Raw genomic sequence first — 24,206 nt, forward strand, 5'->3', positions numbered from 1 at the left:
AGAGGGATCATTTTGGTGTCGCAGTGATTTGGGAGCAAGATGCAGCATCTACTAACCACTCACCAGTTATTACACCATGACTTTGTGGTAAACTGAACAAGTGTCATTACAGCAAATAAAACCACGTAATCCTCAGATATTAACTAAAATTACCAGGAAGTCAGTTGTGTACTGACGAAGTAAAGAAACAGAAAATGTTACCTTCAAAGATATGAATGCATCTTCTTAAACCATCTTCAAGATTAGCTACCATTGTCAGTATGCCAAATTGATTACTTTATGCTATACTAGCTTATTTTACAGACTTAACTTAAATTAACAAAACCTCATTTCTTACCGTTGTACACAGCTATGTTTAGCTAGTATTCGGTGCTTGCAGGCGGCAGGCTCGACCGACAGGAAAGTCAAACCACTACAGGTGGACTGAACTAATTCGAAACATCTCCAAACTTCCTGAGCCTATATAGACTATGTCATTACAATGAGATAATATCTCATTATCAGCACTCAGTTAGTATCTCATTATTTTGAGATGCTATCTCATTATAATGAAATAATTTTTTTTTTTTTTTACAGAGTGATAGAAACGGGCTTCCATAAGATCAAGACTCATTCATCCATCTCTTTATGAACCTTGCTTTGTGTACTGGTGGGCTGTCCTGTAGGAACAGGGAAGAGCTTTCCTAAACTGTTTCCACTTTTCAAGAGCATAATGTCCAACATGTCTTCTTATGCTGTAGCATTATCTGTTTCTTACACTGAAACTATGGGGTTGAGCCCAACTCCTGATAAACAACCCCACACCATAATCCTCTCTCCACCAAACTTTACACTTGACACAGTGCAGTCAGAACATTGCCATATTCCGCAACTGCCAAGCTCTACTTTTCCATTAAGAGACAGACATATGATTTATCACTCTAGCGAGCACATCTGGTATGTCCAAGGCTTTGTGCTGCAGTTGGATGCCGCTGCTCAGTCATAGAAAACCATTCCACTGTTCCTAAACTAGTTAAGTCACTAACTCTGCAAAGTTGGTGACTCCAGCACACTGTTTGCCTCAGGTTGTGATGTCCAGGACTCAGTTATTTTACATGGCCTCCTACTTTGTAGTTGTGTTGCAGTCATTTCTAATCACTTCTACTTTATGTTGCCAATAACAGATGACTGTGAAATATTCAGTAGTGAGGAAATTTCACAGCTGGACATATTGTACAAGTTGCTTCCTATCATGGTGCTGTGCTGGAATTCACTGGTGTCCTGACAGCGACCCATTCTCTCCCGGATGATTGTAGAAGCAGTCTGCATGATTGATTAGCTGCTGGTGGTGATAGAACATGACAAGTCAATGATTTGGAAAGGTGACTACTTCTGCTGATACAGTTTAGCTCTATTGTCAACCAAAACATTATTTGTGGCCTTTTTGTCGAAGCCCATGGTAGCTTCCCCCAAAACCCTGTTTAACAGCCTTCCACCCTTCACCTGAAGCTTCACAGACCAGTCTCTACTGGTCTCCATGATGTGTAACTTAGCCCTAGACAGGTAAGGGCGTCAAGACCCCTTTCTGCCCATCTGCCCTAACCGCCCCCACCCTACTTCACTTTATATTTATTTTGGTTATTTAGTGGTTTTTGTAGATAAATGTTAAATGATGCTGTGTCTTTTGGATAATCCATGCATGAACATGCCTGTTTTCCTGCATGTGTGTGTGTACCAAAACTACAATAACCAGTAATGGTGAAAATTAAATACAAGTTCTTTGAGATTTGTGAAAATGAGTTGTACTTAAAGAAATAAACTCCCTAGTCTTGCTGGCTATTTGCTGACTAAATCCTAGATAAGCAGAAGAAATACAGCGATGAAGTGACTTGACAGATTAAAATTCTGAACTGAAAGCATGAGATTACTTTTTATACTGACTTGAAGATGGTGCTGATCCTTTGTTTCTCCTCAGTTTTTTGTCTTATTTTGATTTCAGTTTTGCAGGAGCTTCCTTAACTTCCTTAAATATGTTATTTTATTATTATTTGTGAATATTTAAATAATAAAACTAAAGTTCATTTTCATATTCTTATTATTTTTAATATGCCTTTGACTCTTCCCCCCTGCAATCTTTTAATCCAAATCATTTCATTTTCTTCTTTTCAGCCTTATTTATCCAGACCAAGGATATCAGTGTTAATGCTCATAGTGGTTCAGATGGTTAAATCAAAATCTAACTCTGGTTATCAATCATTGCATTTCATGAGTTTTCTAAAAGCCTGTTCTCTTTTTCAATTATTTGATCTTTCTAATTTTATAACCTGTTCTCCTTTTCAGAAAATGCTCTGGATCCAGGTTCAGATGAAACTGAATTTGAGGTACATGAACCTCTACTCTTGTTTTCTGTGCACCTCCCATTTTAGCTTTTATGTGTACAGCTCATCTTGCTATAATAACTTACAATCTCCAATTTCACATACAGGGCAACTATGAACCTGACTTGTCCTGGAATGAGGTGGACCAAATCAGGAACAATAATTTAAACTGGGGTACTGCAGACTCACCAAGGACCACAACATCAGCACCACCTTGGTTTCACTTGCCTGGCATTGGAACTCCTACAGAAGAGTCCAGTGAGAGAAGAACCACTACTGAACCTGCTTCTGCTCTACTATCCAGTCAGTCTGGTGAAGTTTTAAGACCCTCTGAGGAGACAGGACCCATGAGTACTCCCTTACAACCACCAGCAGACACTAAGTTGCCAGAGAGCAGAGGGAGTGCAGGCACTGGTAGCAACACTCTTTTTTATTTCACAACAGAAGAAGCCCCAATTTCAACTTCTCCCTCTCCTCTTCTCACACATATAAAGACAGATGGTGTAAATGTACAAGAACATCATGAAGACTTATCCAAAAACGGAAAAGTTGTCCCAAGCACTGTTAACCCTATAACCCCTGACACAAAGACAGACAGTTCAAAAGTTATTTTTCAATATCCACCTACCATAGAGTCATCTCTCACCACAGATATGAGCAGTAACTCATCGCCGTCCTTTAAGCAAGCCGAGACTGATCAAGGTTTGGCACAAGCCATAAGTGAAGACAGTACTACTGATGAGAATGTTTCTACTCATACCAGAGGTTTTCCTGAGATTCAGATATCACCCTCTACTTCCAAGACCTTTTCATCCACAGAAGCTGAACACCATAGTGCCACAAGTTCCACCATGCCTCACTTTTCATCCCCATCTGTGGTGCTGAGTGGCATTGTTGTTCAATCCACGCAGCCACTATCAAACGGTGAGCGTAGCTCTCTCTTCCCCTCCTCTTCCTTTGCCTCCTCCCCTATGTGTGACACCTTGGAGCCAAGCGCCACTCTCTCCATTCGCTTGCATGACCCTTCCTCCCTGTGGCCTGTGTCATCTGCCAGCGCTCCAGACTCCCAGCATGCTGCTACTGGATTTCTGTCTAGTGAAGACCTGACTTCTACCTCAATCCCTTTCCTCCTTGCTTCCACCCTGCCTCACCCCTCTCACCCTTCACGTTCCCTACCTGGTCCAACAACTGACTCTGCGTTCTCTAACCTCACTTTTTGGGATAGTGATAATGATGTTTTGTTGTCTGGGTCTTCAGGTGATCTCTCTGTACTTAGTAATACCCCTCCACTCAAATCAGTGCTGGACCTAACACACGCCAGTGTCACAGCCGAATTTTCACAAACTTCCTTGAATTTTTCATCCTCAACATTATCTCTTTCTTCCAGCCCTACCCTACAGCCTTCAGTCGCTTTTTCTAGTGATTTCACTTTTTCTCTGGGCTTGTCCAAATCTCCAGCAACTGGATTTGAGGATTCAAGATATGCAACAGGGAGCAGCACAGAGTCTTTAGTTCCTGAGATCATTGGTGATGGGTTACTCCTAGCAAGCGATGTGGACATTGTGTGTGGCTGTTCTCTAGAGACATCAGCACCTTCATCATGGTTGCACACCTCTCCTCATGTGTCACTGTCAACATCAGCCAAGAGCACTAAAAGTTTAGAGCTGTACTCCAGCATGGTTTTACTTTCAGCTTCTGGTTCTAATGTAGAAAACCTTCCACTATCTCTGGAAAGTTTGGGCTCTGCTGCTCTGTCTTTTGACCACTCTCTGCTATTCCATAGTGCTATCTCAATGTCCTCTCCACAATTTCTCCAAGCCACCCATAGTGACCTGCATCTTTCTGTTACAGCCACATTGTCTGTTGTTGCGGATCCCAGTTTGTCAGCATCAGAGAGAAGCACCACCTTCCAAACCTCTTCCCTCCCTTTCCTGCCCACCACTTTCCCACTTACCCCCACTACAGAGGAGCAGGTGTTAGACTTTAGCAGCAGCTCCTCTGGCTCAGCCTTCTTCCCTGACTCGCAGGAAGGATCAGACCAGGAGTGGGATAAAGGTCAAACCTCAGCTTCTGGAGTAAGCCCACTTCCTCATTCAACCAAAGTCGTGAGCACTGTCCCTCCATTCATTTTGCTGGAATCTGGTCAGAGCCCAGATGATGTGGAGGAACACTCTTCAGCTTTCTATTTTGAAAGTGGCAGCGGCAGTGCCATCAGTCCAGAAGTAAGAGGCAAAGTGGCCCCGACTGATGCAGAGGTGGCCTCGGGTTCACCCTGGTCTCTGGGAGGGACAGATATTAGCGGCTCAGGGCAAGGCGAAGGCCTTAATGACAACGAGACATCTTCTGACTTCACTATTTCAGAACACACAGAGACAGAATCTGAGGAAGAAGACCCAGTCTCAGGTAAAAACAAAAAAAGCTGATGCCGAGAAGTGATAAACCCATCAGAGCAACAAAAGCCAAAGGGCCAGCAAGTGTTGTGGACATCCATCAGTGAATTTCAACAAAATTATATTTGATTTTTACATTGAAAAATGAAATGTAAAGGTAAACAAAAGCAAATTTATTCTAAACATTATACCCAACAACACTGAACATCATTATCTATAAAAGTGTGTTTTTACTTTGTTTTATTTATTATTTATTATTTCAGATAAAGTCCCAAAAATCAATAACATAGGAAGTAGGGTTTGGTTAGGAACTGCTCAAGATAAGACCTTTTATTTATTTATGTATTTACTTATTTATTTATTTATTTATTTATTTTGCTGAAATTGTGTAAAAAGATGGAAGGAATATTTTAAAAGTTTAGAGATTACATCTTTTAAGGAAGGTGTATGAATATGTAATTTATGGCTTTCACATGTTCAATGGCTTTGTTCTTAAGATCAAAACAAGGTCCAACTGAGATCTAACCCTTCTTGACATGCACACCAGAGGGCAGCAGAGTTCTTTAAAACCTCAGATGATTGTTGTGTGTATTTATTTTGATAGATAAACTATATTCACCATTTTGCTATTTAGATTTGTCAAGCAGTTTACCAAAAATGGCTAATAATTATTGCCTGGGAATACTGGTCCTAATATAAGAATGAAGAAGACTTCTACGTGTTTGCATGTTGTGCATCATAAACAAATGTAACATATTTCACTTTTTAATGCTCAGACAGAGTTTCAAAACAATGAATGACTTCATTAAAGATATCCTGCTGTTTTGCATCATTAATTGCAGAATGCCACATCTGCTTTAGAAGTGGTAGATTTCACTTCTCACCAGGGAACTGGTAATTGTTTGGTAATTGCTGGATTCATTCATAGAGAAATCCAGCCATGCTTTGTTTTAGGCAGATATTCCATCAGGGTGAGCACCATTTCAGTGTGATTTATATTAGGTATCATCAATGAACCCTGTCTTCATTATTTAGTTTGAAGTCTTCTCAGAAGGACCTTGGTGAGTCCATTTCTCTCATTGGACCTTAGGACCAAATGAATGAACCGTTTTCGTTCCTCTGTCAAAAACTTTGCAATTTATTGCATAAACAGTAGAATCTGCAGTGTTTCTGATGGATAAAGCAAAATTCATGAGGTGACAGACTTGAAAGAAAATGCAGCTTGGTCTCTTTATGAACAGGTCAGAAAGGTCAACACAGTCATTAATGGTTGAGCTCGCTCAGTTTGTCCAGAAGAGGAACGTTAACTCGATCTGCCCCAGGGTTAGCAGGAGTTCCCTTCCAGATTACTAGGTCATGACAAAGTGTGACTTTGTCATGAATGTACAGACTAAGGCCCTTTGAGTACCTGTGATGGACAAACAAAACATTCTGGGAAGAATAAAAGTAGGAATGGTAACACCAAAATGTTGTGTATTTACATTTGAAATCGGATAGTGCCTGACATTAAATTAGATAATACTTTTATTTATTTATTTTGTTTGTTCAATTAGGATTACCAAGATATTTTATTTGTCAAAATAATAGATGATAAAATAATAATCCAGAATAATAACTTCCCTCTAAATTCATCATTGCCTTTTAAACTACATTCCTTTGGTTTGGTGTTTTGGTCTAATCCTTCTGTAGGCAAAACGCTGCTGGCCTACAAACCTGACAGAACTCTTCAGGTTTGCAGGCTCCCTCTGGACTGAGACCTGGGCTCCAGAACACTGACTTTGTTGATGTCACACAGTTGCTAAATTGGCAGGACGATGCTTCTATATTTCCACATGATTTTCTTTCCTTGTGATGCAATTTATTTCATGAAACTCACCGGCAAGTCACTTATCTCACTGGAATCTACTGGGTTTCCTGAGAAAACTGTGAAAGGGTGTTAAATAATATTTCATTTTTAAAAGTACTTTAAAGGGCAGGAATATTATACAATGTCATTCTGAGTTTACTAAAACGGTGTCGTGACCCAGAAAGCCTTCCCAGAATGCAACGTGCTTGCTTCACTGTCACTTTTACCACTGATGTGTACCCAGTGAATAGATTGCTCCAGTGATTCCTACTGAGTGAATGTCTTGCTTTCCAGTTCTGTAAGATGGTCTATTTGGTGATAGAAAGAGAAATGATTAACACTTGCTGGTATTTATTTATTAATGGTGCTGTTGTTATGTCAACCAAAGTGATGGTGACACGGAGATTCTGCATCTCAGAGTATCTAACAACATTTTTAACATCATCACCCAGAATACAGATGTTAGGTCTAAAGTGCATAACAGTAAATCTGAGAGATTTCTCTGACTGAGTTAGGTGAAGACCAGGAAGGATTTTCTACAACTAATTGTAAAGCTGTTTTAAGGGTAAATGTATTTTTACAGAATTTAGTCTATATCTCACATACGCTTTCAGATTTTTTTTTCTGTGGGATCATCATGAGTCAGTGATTGAAATTCATATTAAAAAATTTTAATCTATCATTAGCAGGGGTGAAAGTAAACCGAGTGTTCGGATAGCGAACCAGTTACAGCTGCACTTTGAGTCAGAATAGATCTGCTAGCAATAGGCAGTCTGAAACACCAGTTCATCTGTTCATAAATAAAAATTTTTCTTATTCCGAAATGTTTCTGAACTGTCCGTGCTGTCTGGAGCCTCTCCCCATCCAGTCGCCCTCCTCTCTCTGTTTCTCCTCCCAGAACCCTGGAGCTCAATCCTTTCGTCAACAGGCAGCTGTTAAACATCTGCTTGCTACAAAATGTCACAGTTAAAAGCAAACAGATAATATCTAGTTGTGCTACATGTTATTTTGCTCATATACAACACAACACAGTGAGAAAAAACGCTTATGACCAGAGATTTTTTGCATGGCACATGCATCTACTTCCAGAAGACCGGTGCTGATTGGATTGGTGCATTTGATTTATTGACTGCGACATTTTACACAGGTGGTCTACAGACACAAAAAATGCCACTTGTGTTGGAATAGGGAAAACAATAAATCACTTACCATTTATAGACTCTAAAACAAAAAATGGGAAAATACCACAGGACAGTGAATTTTTAATCACGCAAAAACAAAACTTGATAGCAACTAATTTGTTCAACAAAGGACAAACTACTATTGATGTTAGTTAGCATCACTGCAGACACTAACGTCAGAAAATCGTTTATCAATGTTAATACATGCCAGCTGAGGGCAAAGTACAAAACTAGCCAAAAGATCAATGTTGTTGTTTTTTCTGATGTTTTCTTATGTTTCATTTTATTCATTTGTGAATATGATTTCAAATGTAACTGAATAAAATACTTTACTCAAAACAAATTTAATTAAAAGTAAAAGTTCAATTTTTCTAAACAACTTAAAGTACAAAGTAGACAAATTGTAATACAGCAATGCAAGTAAATGTACTTAGTTATGTTCCACCGACTGTGTGCCAAGACCTTCAGAGAAAGAAACGGAGAGGCTAAACAATGAGCCCACGGCGATTTTTGTCATATTCCCAGCAAGAACTTATAGCTGCGTTAACCCCTGGTCATTAGTGAACTTTTGCAGTTAAAGGCTTTCATTTAAGTTATGTTTCCTGGATAATTGTAATTTTTCAAGAAAAAGTCATATCTGTCACTGTCAATAGTACAAGAGCAATGGGACTGCAACAGTTATTTAATTTCAGGAGAACAGTTAAAATAATGAATGTTGGAGCTGATCTCTAAAATGTTTTAAACATTAACAAAGAAAGGTTTTTGTTAACAACCAACAATCATCAGCTTCAGTTTCCCTCTCCCAGAGAATGGTTTCACATCTACCCGCCTTTGTTGACTCTGTGCAGATGCCAGTAACAGCAGCCATGAGTCCAGGGTCGGCTCCATGAGTGAGAAGGAGAGGAAGGCTGTGGTTCCTCTGGTCATCATTTCCACCCTCACTCTGCTTGGCCTGGTTGTTCTCATTGGCATCTTCATCTACTGGAGGTCAGTACCCCTGTTCCATCACACCTGCATGCTGCTTGCCAAACACCTCCATATTATTTTCTTTGACCTTCAAACAAAATCCCAAATTGATAGTCCCTTTATTTTATATCTCCATTCTGATGGTGCCATCCCAATCTAAGAAAGATACAAAAAAATTAATGACCCCAAATTTCAAAGGGGTCCACATTAAGGCTCCAGTATAACTTTTACAAACAAATTTGATAACTAGGAACAACCAAACAAAACCAGGAGATGGTTCATATAATAGCAGGCCATACTGAGTGAAAAGAAACAAATTCATAATATAAAAACTTTTTTAAATAACAAAACCTGAAGGGTGTTGCATCCATTTCTTTTCATCCCTTCTTAGTCAACAATGTGTGGAGCTATCATTCTCTGGAAACGGAGCCAAAAGTTTCTTGGAGCATGTCTTTATCAGCATGTACATCATCTGCTTCTTAGGGACCACTGCTCTGCATATTTTAGGTGTTACACTTCTGAGTTGAATAAGTGAGTGATGAACAGGCTTCTACAGCACTTGATGGCTTCAAAGGAGGTGATGCAATAATTTAAAATCTAATGTTCTGAAACAGAGACATATATGAAATATGCAGGGCAGCGGTCCCTGAGGACCAGAGATGAGAAACACTGATCCAGAAGTTTAAAGTTTAGCAGCAATTCTCTTTAAAATTGCTCAAGATCAGTCACATTGGATGGAACATGCATGCCTTTTGACTAGGCCACTCTAGCACATAAATGTATTTAGATCTGAATCATTTCCTGCAGCTCAGGAAATGATTCCTCCTGAAACGAACATCCACCCCAGTCTCAAGTCTTCTGCAGTCTATCAGGATTTCCTCCAGCTCTTCTATCATATGTTCTACTTTGTGCTGGTCAGTCAAATAAAGTCAACATATAATAAATTAAAGTTTATGTTTGTATTGCTGTTAAAAGTGATAAAGTTAAAATAACTTGAATTCTTTTGAAAGTGACATTATTTTATGACTAAAGAGCATGATTATTTGTTTTCAAACTTATCTGTGAATTTTTCTTTACACTTGACAAAGTCACTAGCTCTGCCCCCCTTCATTTTACACTCTTTGGTTTCTTCCAATGCACACGTTATTTCTCCTCTTACTTATTTTTATGATAACCTCACTCTGTTCAAGACAAAATACATATCAACTATGCTTCTATGTCTAAAAAAACATCCTACTTTTAAATTATTGTAATCTAAAAATCACTGTTCTGGTTTCCGTTTCTCACACTTACCAGAAGAGGGCAGCAGAGGTTGCCTTTGAGCATAACTGAAAGAATAGTAGATGAATAGAATGAAACTGGTTCCCGTTGCCCGTACATCCTGTACTCTTCTTTTACAAGATGTACGCACATCTTATAAACACAAAACGCGTGGCCATCTTGTTTTTACAAGATGTGAAAACAAGATACACATTCTCTTCATTGAACACTTCTGATTAATGAAGAGAATGTTTCTCTTCATTAATCTCTAGTCTGAGAGATGTAACATCCTCATCACTGACAACAGACTTAAATAAACAAAAAACACATTAAAGTAAATACAGTGGAACCTTTGGGAGTAAAATACATTTGTTCAAGCTGATTATTCCTGTTTTAACAAGTTTCCTGTACAAAAATAATTAAATAATAACTCTCTAACCTGCATTGGTGTAGGTTAAATATCCACACCTGTACTGTTCACCTAATATATGATATGAACAGGAAATTATTATTTCAGTCTTTTAATTTTCATAATGAATTCTGTCTTGATAGTTTAACATTTATTCCAACATGAAACAAACTGCTTAAGAGTTGCTTATGATTTAGAAAATTAATCACAAATAATTACCATATAATACAGCCATTTTCATAAAACTAGAATATGCACTGAGATGATGCTCATTTGTTAGACCAAAAGTACGTTATAAAAACAGAGACCTTAATGCTGATTTTAAGCATATTTTTCACTAAACCCATATTTTGGTATGTCTTTGTTGCTCTGATGTAATGTTCTAATCTTAAATGTCATGTTTTTCTTAGTGATATGCAGAAAAATAATCACAATAGAAATAAAGGCTGAAAAACGTTAGTCTGTGTGTAAGTGCGGCAAGTTCTCACTAGTCTAGCCCCTCACAGCTCTTTCGTACGTAACACATTTCTTACAAAAAAAAGAGGTCTTGAATCCGACGGTCATCTTTAAGTCTTTACTGGGCTTAATAAAAGGAAATAAAATAACAAACACATTCAAAACAAATAGAAAGTGACTGTCAAAAGACTGTTACTCTCAAGGTGCCAGACTACAATGAGCAGGTGACCTCATCTTTCATAAACTAATTAGTCAATAACCAATCAAAAGGCACCACGTAATAAGCTTAAACAAGATACAATTACAGATGCTTATCTTTTTCAAATAGCAGAGTAACAAATGAAACTCACGTAAATACAAAATAACATTTTGTATTAAGTTCAAAAATGTATATATTTCTCCTACACTGTGTATAATTATTCTGTCTGTATATCTATATCTAAATCTAGTGTATATGTGCAATTTTAGTATTGTAAGTGTGTGTGTGTGAAAGAAAATATAGTTTTTGTCCTATATGGCCCCTCATAGTTTTTTGTCAGTCAACTTATCTCAATGAAATTTCAGCTCACACATTGTTCATATGACACCAGAACATTCTTTGTGTTGCATTTAGTTTCAGTACCTGCACTGTTAATGTACAGGGTTAGTACTGTCTTGGAAGATGGACTCAACATTTCTTATGTTGAGTCCATAACATAAGAAATGTTGTGGATTCAACAAAAAATGTCTTATGTGCTTTCGCTCCTGAGAGTCGGAACAGCGTGGTTTTATCTGTAGCCACCTCATGGTTGAGATACCAGTCAATATGGACGTGTGTCCCACTCACTCCCCTCTTAGTGTTTTGATTTGTTGGCACTAACAAGTGATGTTTTTTATTTTTTTCACACATGCAAAGTATATATTTGAATTATTTTTTTTTTCTTTCATTCAGACTGTGAAATGACCATCTTCAGAAATCTGATTGGATATGCTGTCAGGCAGTGTTTAACACTTAAGCCATTTTTTTTACTGACTGTACATTTCCAAGTAATTTTACAGGGCCACATCTGACTTAACTTGTTGTTCTTGTTTTGCACTCTGCTTGTTGTTGTATATCAAAGATTGAGCGGTGCTAATCCGGCAATAATCTGAGGAGCATGGGGATTAATCTTCAGCGAGGGATGTTTCTCAGCTGCAGCAATTTGAGCATCCACTCAGCTGATATGTCTAGAGAGACTCACTGGATAGAAAATGACATCCGCCTGATTAGGCTGGTCCAGGGATTCGTGTCTCGATGTGATGATGGCAAGAAGCCAAACCTGCACTAATCTTCCTGCATTCGCCTCCTCTATTGTTCCTTTGTGACAACCCAGGGAGGAGCCACACAGCTTTGGAAAACATTGCCTGACTTGTCAATAGCCACAACATTGGCAATAAATTAAAAGATTATGTTAGGTCAAAATAACATCAAATCAAGGTTTATCGCCTGCACAGCTCTATAAAAATGAATGATTTGTGGTTTTGCTCTCAAACTCATTCTAAATGAAGTAAATATCTCATTACAAAGCATTCACCACAAACATTTATACCTTGATTACCAGGTAATCCTCTGAAATTTTTTTCACACACTGCTACACAATTAACTCAACCAGGCCTCACACTAAACAAGCTGTTCCTGCAGGTGGTCCGCAGGGTTGAAGTCAGGACAGCAGGTTGTTCATTCCATACTGTCCGCTAAACCCTGCTCTGGATGGACCAACACTACAGGACAGTCTCTATTGTGGATGTAGAATATTGAATGTGCACATGGTAACACTGGGCTTTCACAGATGCCATAGTTCTGGTTTTGCGCATGTGGGCGCTTAAGTTTTTTATTCTCTCATGTATGGTTCCACTGGGCAGTGTGCACTGCTGTGTTTGCTGATGGCTGACAGTCATTATAAAACCAAGTTATCAATACAACAGGACTCTTTATTACCACATCCCACACCATGGACTTCAGTGGTTTTGTGAACTATCTCATGCTGTGAGTACTGTAGGTTAGTGTGGAACCATTGTTCTTTTCACAACATGGCGGACTGCTTCAGTCGGCCCCACCTGCTAGTATTTGATGGGATAAAACATATTTATCATAGCAGCATACTCGGACAAGCTGGAGGACAACCTCGACCCAACTTTCTTCTGAATCTGTCCAGGCCTGAGGCAACTGCATGTGAAACATCATTTGTGATTGCAGCTGAGATATGGGCGCCTGGTGGAGATGAGGACAAATGAACTATCCTGGTTTCTGCAGAATCTAGGGAGGACCCCATATGCCTCAATAGAAAGTTTTGTGAAATGTGCAGTCCTCAGATGAATATCACTATGGAGAGACACAAATTCAACACATGTAGACAAAGGGCTGGCGAAACTATTGAGCCATATGTCAGTGATTTGATAATAAAAGCCAAGCACTGTAATTTTGGAGGACTTTGTGAGAAGCTCAATAGAGACATGCTGGCCTGTGGCATCAATAACCAATGGCAACCATCTCAGGAAAGTGCTGTTATGGAATTGCATAGTGTCAATTTCACTATTAGTATGAACTTTTACAGTGTTCCCATGCTCTGACGCTGCTTATTTGACACTTTGGACATTTACTGTGTGTGATCTGTTGCTCACTAAGGCCATTCAATTATGTCAGATCCGTGAGTTGACTGAGAATCATAATAAAACATAAATGTCACCACATGCCTTTATCACAACTGTAGATGCAGATTAAATCACAACTGGACAGAGATGAGACACTGACAAGGTCAGGTTGACATCAAACTGCACAATAACACCACACAGTTTATTACTGACTGTATTAATTGTTATGGTCATGTGGCAAAAAGGCACAAATGTCCTGCTTTTGGTCAACAGTGTAATCATGTAAGAAGATGAACCACTTTAGAATGTGTTGCAGGTCCAGGCCAGAGTTTGACAGCTGAAAGCACTGCAGCATCATCTTATGTGGACAGTAGATGATGCTGCATTGCAGACGTCTAATGCTACTGTGTTTGGCCTCTCATTACTGATATACTTTATCCAGCCTGACAGTCAATCTTTAGTAGAGATTTTCTGTCAGCAGTTCTGCTTGGAAATTACAGGATTCTAAACAGCATGATGCAGTTTCAATCTGTTACCACAGCACTGACATGTCAGTATCTCGTCATTTTTCCACAACTGAAAAATAGAAAATTTTAGTTGCTGTCTATAATGTATATGTCTTTGACTTACTCTTTAGACTTTTTTTTAGCATTTCTGTATGATTTACTCACAATTTTGTGGACATTATGAATATTTAGCTGAAATAAAACATAGAAGAAATCTATGGGTCTAATTCCCAGCTATGAAAAGACAAAAATAACGTGTCTAAATGAGGTCGACCTTTGTTGTGTAGCTCCAACATTAAAATAATGTCTAAACAAACTGACTGACACTGGGATCTGCTTCACAGCTCAGCACTAAACTAATAAACCATTTCACTGAGATTTTATGAATTTGTATTGCATTTGATCATCTCTAGTTCAAAATTGAGAATACTGAAATAGATCAAATCTGAAGTGAATGATTTTTCTCTCTGGGGCATTTTTAGATTTTGGAAAAAAAATACTTTTAAAATGCTTTTTTAGCATTAGGACAGCCACAACAAGTTAATGAGTCAAACTTGTAGTGGAGTATTCTACACTCATTATAGATTCTTTAAAAGTAAAACCAAAGAGGAGAGATGGTTGTTTTTCTAGTGTAAAAATACTGAAAGTCATTTTTATTGAACTGAGAAGAAAATGCTCTGTTTTGAACAAAAATAACAACAGTATGTCTGCAGTTTTATACTCGGACATTATGTGTAAATATCTTAGATTTATTGTCCGTGTCTTGGTCTGCCTGTTCAGAGTTGTTCTTGTGTCATTGCAAAATTAACCAAACATTTTTGCTTTGATAAAATTGAACAGATAGGTCAGTTTTAGATGCATAGGCAGATTTAAAGCAAAGTATGAACATAGTGAATGCGTATAAACATCTTCTTGACCATGTAAACAGAAATCCATTGTTGGCTTACTGAACCAGTGAGGCTCAGTCTTTGATTATCGTGGTTTCTTCTAAATATTCGTCTGTTAATCTCTGGGCTCAGCCGTCTTCCCAGGCGATGTCCATTTCTGGCTGAGATCTCACAGGTTCATTACAGAAGCCGCATCCATTTAAAAACATGTTGAGGATTAGCAGAACATCTTTTTTTTCGTGTTTATGTGAAGATTAACATGTAATGTCAAAATTTGGGCTCATGCAGAATCACATGAAAACAAAAGCATCTTTCAGCTTTTGGATTCACGGCACTTCTGTTGCTTTGCTGCCGGTGTTATTTTTGTCTTCCTGTTTTTAAGTTGGTCATAAACTTGTTTTCCCTGAGCTCTAACATGGCTGCAGCAGAAACATCTCTGTTTCTATAATCTATGTGTTGAACAAAGAAAAGTAAACCTTCATCCTATTTCTTCTTTTCTACAGAATGTGCTTCCAGACGGCTCACTTTTACATCAACAACATGTCGTCACCCCGAGTCATCACACAGTCTGCTGCTGCATCAACATCTGGTAACACACACACACACACACACACACACACATACAAATACAAATAGATATGAATGAAAATCTGAAAACATAAATCTCATTCTTGTTTTTGGCAAATACTGCTTTACAAATTTAAATTTCTAACTACTATATCACTTTGCCTTCATATGTAAAATGCATGTTACCATATTTTTGAACCACAGAATGTCTGTTATGTTATAACTGATGCTTCTAAAGTGTCCACATTATAAAAGATATCCAAACTCGTGCAGAGCACCAATGTTTAACAAATACTGCTGACCAGTCCAGCTGACCAGTGCTTTCTTCTTTAAAGATTTTAAGAACAACATCTGTCCTCTCTGTCTTTAAGGCTCTTAATGTATTCTTCCAGAGGGCTTCTGTGGATGATTTTTGCCAAAACTGAAAAAATGAAAAGAAGATCAGCTTTGGAAATAAAGTTGCCTAAAATCCATTTTCCCAAAAATGTCTGGTATCTGTATCATCTGTATTCCATGTATTTAATTTTCCTTCTTAAATCTTCCAGGTGAGGACACCGCTTTTCTAGTGAAGGACTTTGTCAAACACGTTGCTGAACTTCACAGCACTCAGGGCTTCACAGCAGAGTTTGAGGTATGAGACCAGGAACATTTCTGTACTTGTGATTCCAGCTGTCATGTGCAGACATGCTGTGGCTGGCATGCAGCTCCTGGATGTTGTCCCTGTCACTAAACCATGACGCATGGCTACAGCCAGTAGCGCAACTGCACATTATTCTGGTGGATGTGAAAACATAAATCACCCCCGCCCCCAAGGCAAGGGGTGAGAGGGTGAAACTCACGCTAGATTTACCTCATCATGTGCGTGAGGTGAAGGAGCATAAGGCGCGCTGAAGTGTATGGGAAGACATAATCGGCGCACCGCCCCATCCAGACGGGGTTTTGGCGCCCCCTCTGGTGCTGCGCCCCTATGCGTTGCATGCGCTGCATACCCACTTTTTGCGCCACTGGCTACAGCATTGTTTGACTAATATTGATTCTGGGATCATTAATGATCCATGAATAAATAGAATGAACTGAAATTAGTTTTTTTATTGCAGATTTAAATCCCAAAAAATGTTATCTTTATTCATACAGGTCGTCTCATTGAGATCCAAGATCTCATTTAAAGAGTTTTGTTTAAAAAAACAAACAAAAAGTTATAAACACAAAAAACAAGTAATTAGGAGATTTGACTCAATTAAATAAACTAATAAAATATTAGCTAAAAACAAAAGCAAAATAAGCTTAGAGCCCTCTCAAAATGCCTGTTGACTGTGACTGCAGTTGTTCACATGGTTTGTGAGGAGCCTCCCTTCATTCTTGTGAACAGGAAGTCACTTGTGTTTTTTCTGTTCACTGACTTAATGAATCCAGGTCCAGCTTTGTCCTCAAACTGCCACCAAAGAAAACAATATCCCAAAGACGTTACAAAGACATTTTAGTGATGTTGATGATGATGATGATGATGATGATGGGAATTTTTTGTGAAATTAAAGGTATCTTTAATGCAAACTGAACCTTTAGAGATGAATCAATCAGAATAGAGCACTTTCTCTGATTTCTTACTAGTTTCACATAAAGTAATGTACCATTACATTACTAGTGCAGTGAAGCTTGATAGAAAAGTAGCTGTTTGACTGGCTGTTAACATTAACCTCATAATGAATAATAAAATAATGAATAATGACTAAAAGATCTTTTGACAATCAGTTAGTCATTAACTAACAATAGGAAGCTCATAAAATGTAATAATTTTACATTTTATGAGCTCACAGAATGTAATGTTTTGGCTGCAGCCTCTCAGCTCTGCACTGTAAGCCAGGACAACCTGTGGTTCCTTCTGGTTGGACAAAATGTTTATTTTTTATCTCTTTTGACAGCAGTGTTGTGGAAAAAATTAATTGTCAACCACTGCTAGATGAAATCACTGTTAGGTTTCTTTGTATATTGTGCACAAGACAGAGCTTAAAAGACGATCAATGATGAACAAGCCAGATTAACAGCTGTGAATGAAAGTTCTGCCAGTCGACACATGGATTTTATACCAAGAAATCCAAAACCAGGGTCAGTCGGTCTGACTCCCAGGCAGCTGCAGGAAAACAGCATCCAATCTTGTGTGTGTGACCCAAACAGGTTCAAGGTGAGAGTTCAAGGGCACTTAGAATGCGTACATTGTATAACTTTATTATACCTTATTTTAATATTTTCTACCACAAATGTTTGGGTAAATCAGCTGCTTGGTTCACCAGCTTTTGATTATTTTAGCCTGACCTGTAATCCAAATTTCACATGTGTTGCTATTCAAATAAATGGGCCTTCCTTCTGTGTTTGTGAAATTAATTCTTTTTTTTTTCTTCATGTTCTGTCCAGCATTTCTGGCATACTGTATTCAATTTAATTTATTGATATAGCGCCAATTCACAACAATTGTCAGCTCAAGGCACTTGAACTGGATGAAAAAATAACTCGGTTCTGACACCATGTAGTATTGTTATGGTAAATAATAAGCAGCTCTTACCTGTAGAGTGTTTTATCAAATCCAGAGAATTTCATACACACATTCAGACAAGCTATCAGCTATGGCTACTACATTACAGCCACAGCTGCCCTGGGGTAGTCTGATAGGCAGCCATGCACCAGTGCCCCCTGGTGGCACCAGCAGCAGTGAATGCGGGTGAAGGGTGTTGCTGAAGACATTCAGGTCCATGTTTCCTGATCACTGTAGTGAAATCTCAGCAGCTGATACCTGAGTCTTTTATCATTAAAATTTTCTGTATGCTCACAGTTGGGGGAAGGCTCAGAGCTGCAGCTTTGTGATTATGGCATGAATGGAGGTGTTTTTGTAGATGCATGAACATGAAGGACCACAGAGAGGCAGGGCCTGTGGGAGCAGCCAGATGCTTCAGGGTTGATGAAGCATTTTCACATAAATGAGCACATGAATTTGTTCATATGCCTGATAGAGGCAAGTGCAGTGTTTAACTGTAGTTTTTTCCATTTGTTTTTTGGTTTATCCACATTATTTAAGACTTTGGCCAACCAAAGGGAGTTTCCCTTTGGTTGGCCTTATTTGTAACTCTTGCATCAAACTGTGTACTTGTTGTTTTCTTTTTGTGTTGTCTTGTAATTGTATATTTTGCACTTCTCTGGTTGTCTGTGTTGTCATGGAAATATCCGGACTGCCTACTGCTTCCTCACACTCATCATTAGACACTGAAAGAGAGTTATGAGGTAAGATGCTCTCCTTCAGACTGTGTGAATGATCCTGATCCTGCATCAAACGGTAGATATGTGTCATCTCAGAAATGCCTTCCATATGAACATTTCTAATTACTATACTTACTTACTTACTTACTTATTTATCACCATTTAGAGTTCTTGACTCCAAATGATCCTCATTCATTCATTCATTCATTCATTCATTCATTCATTCATTCATTCATTCCTTCAATCATTGTTGGTGATAACACCATATCAGATATCATAATAAATAATAGAAACAGCTAAATCTATTCTATTTAAAACATGCCTTATCTACAGATCTCAAAGTCAAGGTTAGCAGAGGACTCTTACACAGTTTTAGTAATGAGGCCAAAGTGGAAAGAAACAAACCTTTACTATGTCGATGTATTTTATAAAATGTATTTCTAATATTTCTGTCGATAGTCAGATTCACGCCAGATGTCAGTAATGACATAAGTAATCAACACATAGTGACCTTATCCAAAAAAAAAAAAAAAGATTTCTATTTCCTAAATGAAAGAACAGGGAAAGATAAATTTGGGTAACATTTTATTTGATAGGATGTGCATAAGACTGACGTGACGTTTGTCATGAAGATGTAAGAGTTTCCTGAATGTTTATGACCGTTGCTGTGAAGTGTCATTTTTTAAATAGTGATATTCTTTTACAAGCAGATGCATTCTAATATGTATGTAATCAGTCATACATCACAAGAGATCAGGTTGAAAATGACCTGTGATCATCTGACCATCTTGATTTGTTTTTCACTTTTTTATGTAGCAGAAATTCAGTAAATTTGAGTATTGATCTCACTGCCAAAGACCTTAAAGACAGAATATATTCCAGATAAAATTAGAGTAAGATTCTCTTAACGGATAGAGCCACAACCACCTGTCAAACAACACAACAGAACACAGACATGTTTGAAAAACAGGCATGATCTGAATAAAAATCTCTCTGCAGCAGGTGGCAGGCAATTTATTTACTTTAACAATGGGCTGTGTATGAAATGACAACAGCAGATATGGCAGCAAACCACTCATAATTTCATCCTCAGTCTTAGACTTGAATTTTTTTGGTGCTTGTGTTTCTTATAGGATGTGCAGGCTTGCACAGTGGACATGTGGATGACCTCAGACAGCTCCAACCATCCTGACAATAAGACCAAGAACAGATACAACAACATCTTGGCCTGTGAGTCCAAATCAGTTTAGTACTAACTGGTTCTACAGACCTCACTAAGAACAAATGTAGTAAAAACGTGCGTGTGTATGCGTTTGTTTGTAATGCCTTGTGGGGACGATTTTCCTGACATATACTACGTTGTGGGGACCAATTGGTCCTTGTGGGGACCGGAGCCTGGTCCCCACAAGGGGAAACCCTGTTTTTGGGTCAGGGGTCAGAGTTAGGGCTAAGGTATGAATTGAGTTTTGGCTCGGGTTAGGGTTAGGTATGTGATGGTTAGGGTTAGGAAAAGGGTAAAGGTCAGGTTTAGGCTGTAGAAATGAATGGAAGTCAATGGAAAGTCCCCACAAAGATAGCAACACAAACGTGCGTGCGTGGGTGTGTGTGTGTGTGTGTGTGTGCGTGCGTGCGTGTGTGTGTGTGTGCACGCATGTATGTATGTGTATACATTTTTCTTCTGTTTCACGCCTAAGAGCAAAGTGCTCCAGTGCACACTGAAAGTTGTGGTGTGGTGATGTCAACACCATCTCTTTGAAATGCAAATATGGGAACCCGTGGTCATTTACAACAATCTCCACATCCTTGAGATCTTAGTTTTAGACACTCCTGCCATCATCTGTTGGAGCAGCAGCATCAGAACCAAGAACTTAAAAAGGCTCAACAGCCTGATGAGGAAGGATGGTTCTGTTCTGGGGAATGACTGTGGAACCTTTGGAGATGATTATTCAAAGAAGAATTCTTCATAGAATCAAGAAAATTATGGACAACCCTGACCATTCTCTTCATGAGAATGTCTTGGAAAGGCAGAGCATCTTGGGTCAGAAGCTTCTTCAGACTGAGTGCAGTACAGACTGATGCAGGAGAACCTTATTGTCAACAGCCATCTCCATGTTCAATAACTCTTTGAAGAAACTAAATTAATAAGTTGCAACAACATTTAATTAATAAAGAATTTTGGAATTTGACAGAGACAAGGGGACAGGGGACTTTAACCCTCCTCTGAGACAAGTTGACTTTGAGGGAAGAATGCATACATAGCTGTCGCTTTGGGCATAAAAGATTGAACAGCCATGGTATCCCAGATTCTCTTTAAAATGCTTAATGATGGGTATTTTTCTCGAACCTACATAAAAGAACCACAGACAACGTATATGAATTTTATGACAAAGCTTTTGCAAAAGGAGAAATCTCCGATAGCAGCTTCTCCAAGCCGTTCACAGAGAGTTCTGATCTCCTTCCGGTTGAGCCCCTGTTTTATTGTCAAAGCAGAACAGCCACAGGAAGCAGTCAGGAAAACAACAGAGGTCGTAAAACATTTAACCTAAACAAACTAGCAACTCAGTTCCAGGTGTGATATCTGATCTACGGTCTGAGCCCGGTTCAAATCTCGGTCAAACTGTCAACAAAGAGGGAGGATAAACAAGAGACAAAATACGACTGCTCACAGGCAGTTAGGAGGTATTCTGGTTGATAAGAATTTAAGGTCTGGGAAACACAGAGTTAACTGTTTCACATGAAGATGAAACAGTCAGTCGTAACCTCCAGGTCAGTTCATACACACATAAGGAAGAGAACACTTTAAACAGAAAATCACAACGATCTATAGACTGAATGTGAACTAAAGTAATTACAAAATGATAATACCGAAAATTCTCTAACACTTAAGGTAGCACAGTTATTGGTCACAAAACAATAGACTGGGCAGCCAAATTCTCATAACCCCTTCACCAGTTCTGGTTCATTGTTTCATTGCCAAATGGCTTATTAGACGTTCAACAACTGGTGAGTGACTCCTTTTCAATGTAACAAAGCAAGCTTTCACACTGAGGACTGTGATCACTAAATAGTTAGAGCACAATTTAAAAAACAGAAAGCTTTATGATTTATTTTTCATATTTTTTCTGATCCAGTTTTGTTTTCTTCTTTAACCCTCAGACGACCACAGCCGGGTTCAGCTTTCCCAACAAGCCAGCAAAGATGGAAAAACCACCGATTATATCAATGCCAACTATGTGGATGTAAGAAGTTGTTGGTTTCATTTATAGGAAAATTGATTCTACAAGTCGATTTGTAATACATAGAAAACACAGTTTAAACGTGTTGTTAGACAATGTAAATATATTTAAGTCAAACAAAGTTCTGTTCTGGATCCCTGTCATTCACACATTGTGAAACTGCATTTAGCTGTAAAAGTTTTTGAATTTTTTTCCGTCTCGTTGTGCTGAGTCTGTATTCCAATAAAGTCTGTTTAGCTACACTTTGGAAACTTTACATCAAGATCAAGAAGAGCATTTTAAAATGAGGGATCCCAAGGCATCATGTCCAACCATGGGACCTTCATGTTTCTCTCCCTGCCTACTTTCCTGTTTGATTACTCAGAATAAAGTAACTAGTACTGCAAAAAAAATATTCAAAAATAACAAACCACGGCAGCAGCATAATGTTTCTTACAATGCTCAAAAAACATGCTTTGTTAGGAATCAAGGGAGACCAAACAAGCCCCAATTCCTGTAAAGACGAAATGAATCCTCCAGGCCTTTGCATGAAGCCTGTCACACTTTACAGCTTCAGTCTACATCACTGTGAACATGAATCACAAGGTGGTAAAAGTTTTGCTGTTCCAACATCTTTCAGAATGTGATGCAGGAATGTTACTGAAATTATTTTGATGATAAAAGATTAAGAAATTTTACATGTGAAAAGTATCTAAGTGAATATTTTTCATACACTCTGTTGTAGTTGTTCTTATTAGTCTGAGTGAGAGAATTCTGCCCCTTTTACAGGATGAAAAGTAACTACCAGTAAGTGTGTGATGCACAATGACAGTAAATGTGGGTACGTGTTTTTTTTTTCCATGCTGAAGCAGGTGCTCTGTGTTCTGTAGGGGTATAAGAGGCTGCGGTCATACATTGCTGCTCAGGGTCCTCTGAGGTCCAGTACTGAAGACTTCTGGAGGATGATCTGGGAGCAGAATGCCCACATCATTGTCATGATCACCAACCTGGTAGAAAACGGTCGGGTGAGTAGATGGCTTTGGTCCCACTGGAAGAAATTTAACAAGTCTTCTGTCATACCAACAATAAGGCTAAATCAAACCTGAGACACAAATCAGCATTTTTATCACTTCTGTTTTATGCAGCTCATCTGTTTTTGTGTGTTCTCAGAGAAAATGTGATCAGTACTGGCCAGCAGAAGTGCAGGAGGAATACGGGCCGTACCTGGTGACTGTAAAGAGTACCAAAGTTCAGGCTTACTACACACACAGGACATTCAGTGTGAGGGATACCATCACTAAGAAGGTCAGATGATGGAACTAACTTTCAATTACAAATCTTCATCTAAATATTTCTGAAGCACCAACTCACAACACATCAGAGCATTATTTTCAGTTCAGTGTTCAAATTATCTTGAACAATGAAAGTTTCTGTCTAAGGAAATCAAGCAGAGCATTGAGTCATTGACTTGCAGCATTCACTCCTCCTGGACATAGCGACAATCATTCGCGTTGTCACTGACTTTACATCAATCCCTCATTCTAGTGAGCAGGCATGTATTGATAGTGGGGAAGAAAAACTCCCCTGTAGAAGAAGAAACCTCAAGCAGAAGCAGAACCAGATTGTCTTCTCAAGACAATCTGCTCTGTCTTGAGAAGACTTCAAGAATACAGGTGATAAAGATGAGCTCATTTGCATGGATTAATTTATTTATTTCTCTCATTGCTCATTGACATACCAGAAGCTCAAAATTTAAAGTGGGAAAAAACAAACATCCAGATTCATTTGGAAGGGAGCAAAACTTAGAGAGAAATTCAAAACCCTCCAGCTAACCATCCCCAGATTTTTTATCTAGGATTGTTCACTAAAATGAGATAAGGAACAATGCATCCATTTAACAAAAGCCAAGAATGCAGCCCACAGCACTGAAATCTAACTTCATCAATCACAATGCAGGATGGAGTGTGTTAAAAGCCCATAAAAAATCTACAAATTTCAGCTTGGCATGTTTTCCGGACATCTGTTCTGCTGTCTCAATAATTCAGTTTTAGACTCAATAATGTCAACAGATCATTATTCCACAAGTTATTTTTTTTTGGCCGGGTTCTTTCTGCTAAACATGAGAGACGGCTGCTCAGATTGAACCGAATTATACTGGAGGTTTCTTCCTGCTGAAAAGAAATTCTCCTTTCCACAGATATCACATGCATGGTCATTAAGTGGGATTGGTGCAAAGTTAGTTGATTCAACTATCCACTGATGATAAATGCTCCTCTGGCAGAAGGTACAAAGTCTGGGTCTCAATATAGT

General features: G+C 38.6%; 1 protein-coding gene across 5 annotated transcripts in view; it reads left to right on the plus strand.

Moving 5' to 3' along the window:
* ptprz1a (protein tyrosine phosphatase receptor type Z1a) overlaps window positions 1–24,206 on the plus strand; it is a 109,233-nt gene that overhangs the window by 75,949 nt on the left and 9,078 nt on the right. Inside the window, exons 11-21 of one of the 5 annotated variants that reach the window (XM_007541664.2) lie at window positions 2,320–2,360; window positions 2,465–3,281; window positions 4,209–4,760; window positions 8,623–8,761; window positions 15,372–15,457; window positions 15,981–16,066; window positions 18,685–18,705; window positions 19,815–19,911; window positions 21,838–21,920; window positions 22,787–22,921; window positions 23,067–23,201. In XM_007541664.2, coding sequence (XP_007541726.1) covers window positions 2,320–2,360; window positions 2,465–3,281; window positions 4,209–4,760; window positions 8,623–8,761; window positions 15,372–15,457; window positions 15,981–16,066; window positions 18,685–18,705; window positions 19,815–19,911; window positions 21,838–21,920; window positions 22,787–22,921; window positions 23,067–23,201 — 2,192 coding nt within the window. Of the gene's footprint in view, window positions 1–2,319; window positions 2,361–2,464; window positions 4,761–8,622; window positions 8,762–15,371; window positions 15,458–15,980; window positions 16,067–18,684; window positions 18,706–19,814; window positions 19,912–21,837; window positions 21,921–22,786; window positions 22,922–23,066; window positions 23,202–24,206 lie in introns of all 5 variants that reach the window. The other 4 variants (XM_007541662.2, XM_016665806.1, XM_007541663.2 and 1 more) reach the window with 4 other exon arrangements.

The sequence above is a fragment of the Poecilia formosa genome, unplaced genomic scaffold (genome assembly GCF_000485575.1).
Source record: "Poecilia formosa unplaced genomic scaffold, Poecilia_formosa-5.1.2 Scaffold622, whole genome shotgun sequence".
NCBI lineage: Eukaryota > Metazoa > Chordata > Actinopteri > Cyprinodontiformes > Poeciliidae > Poecilia > Poecilia formosa.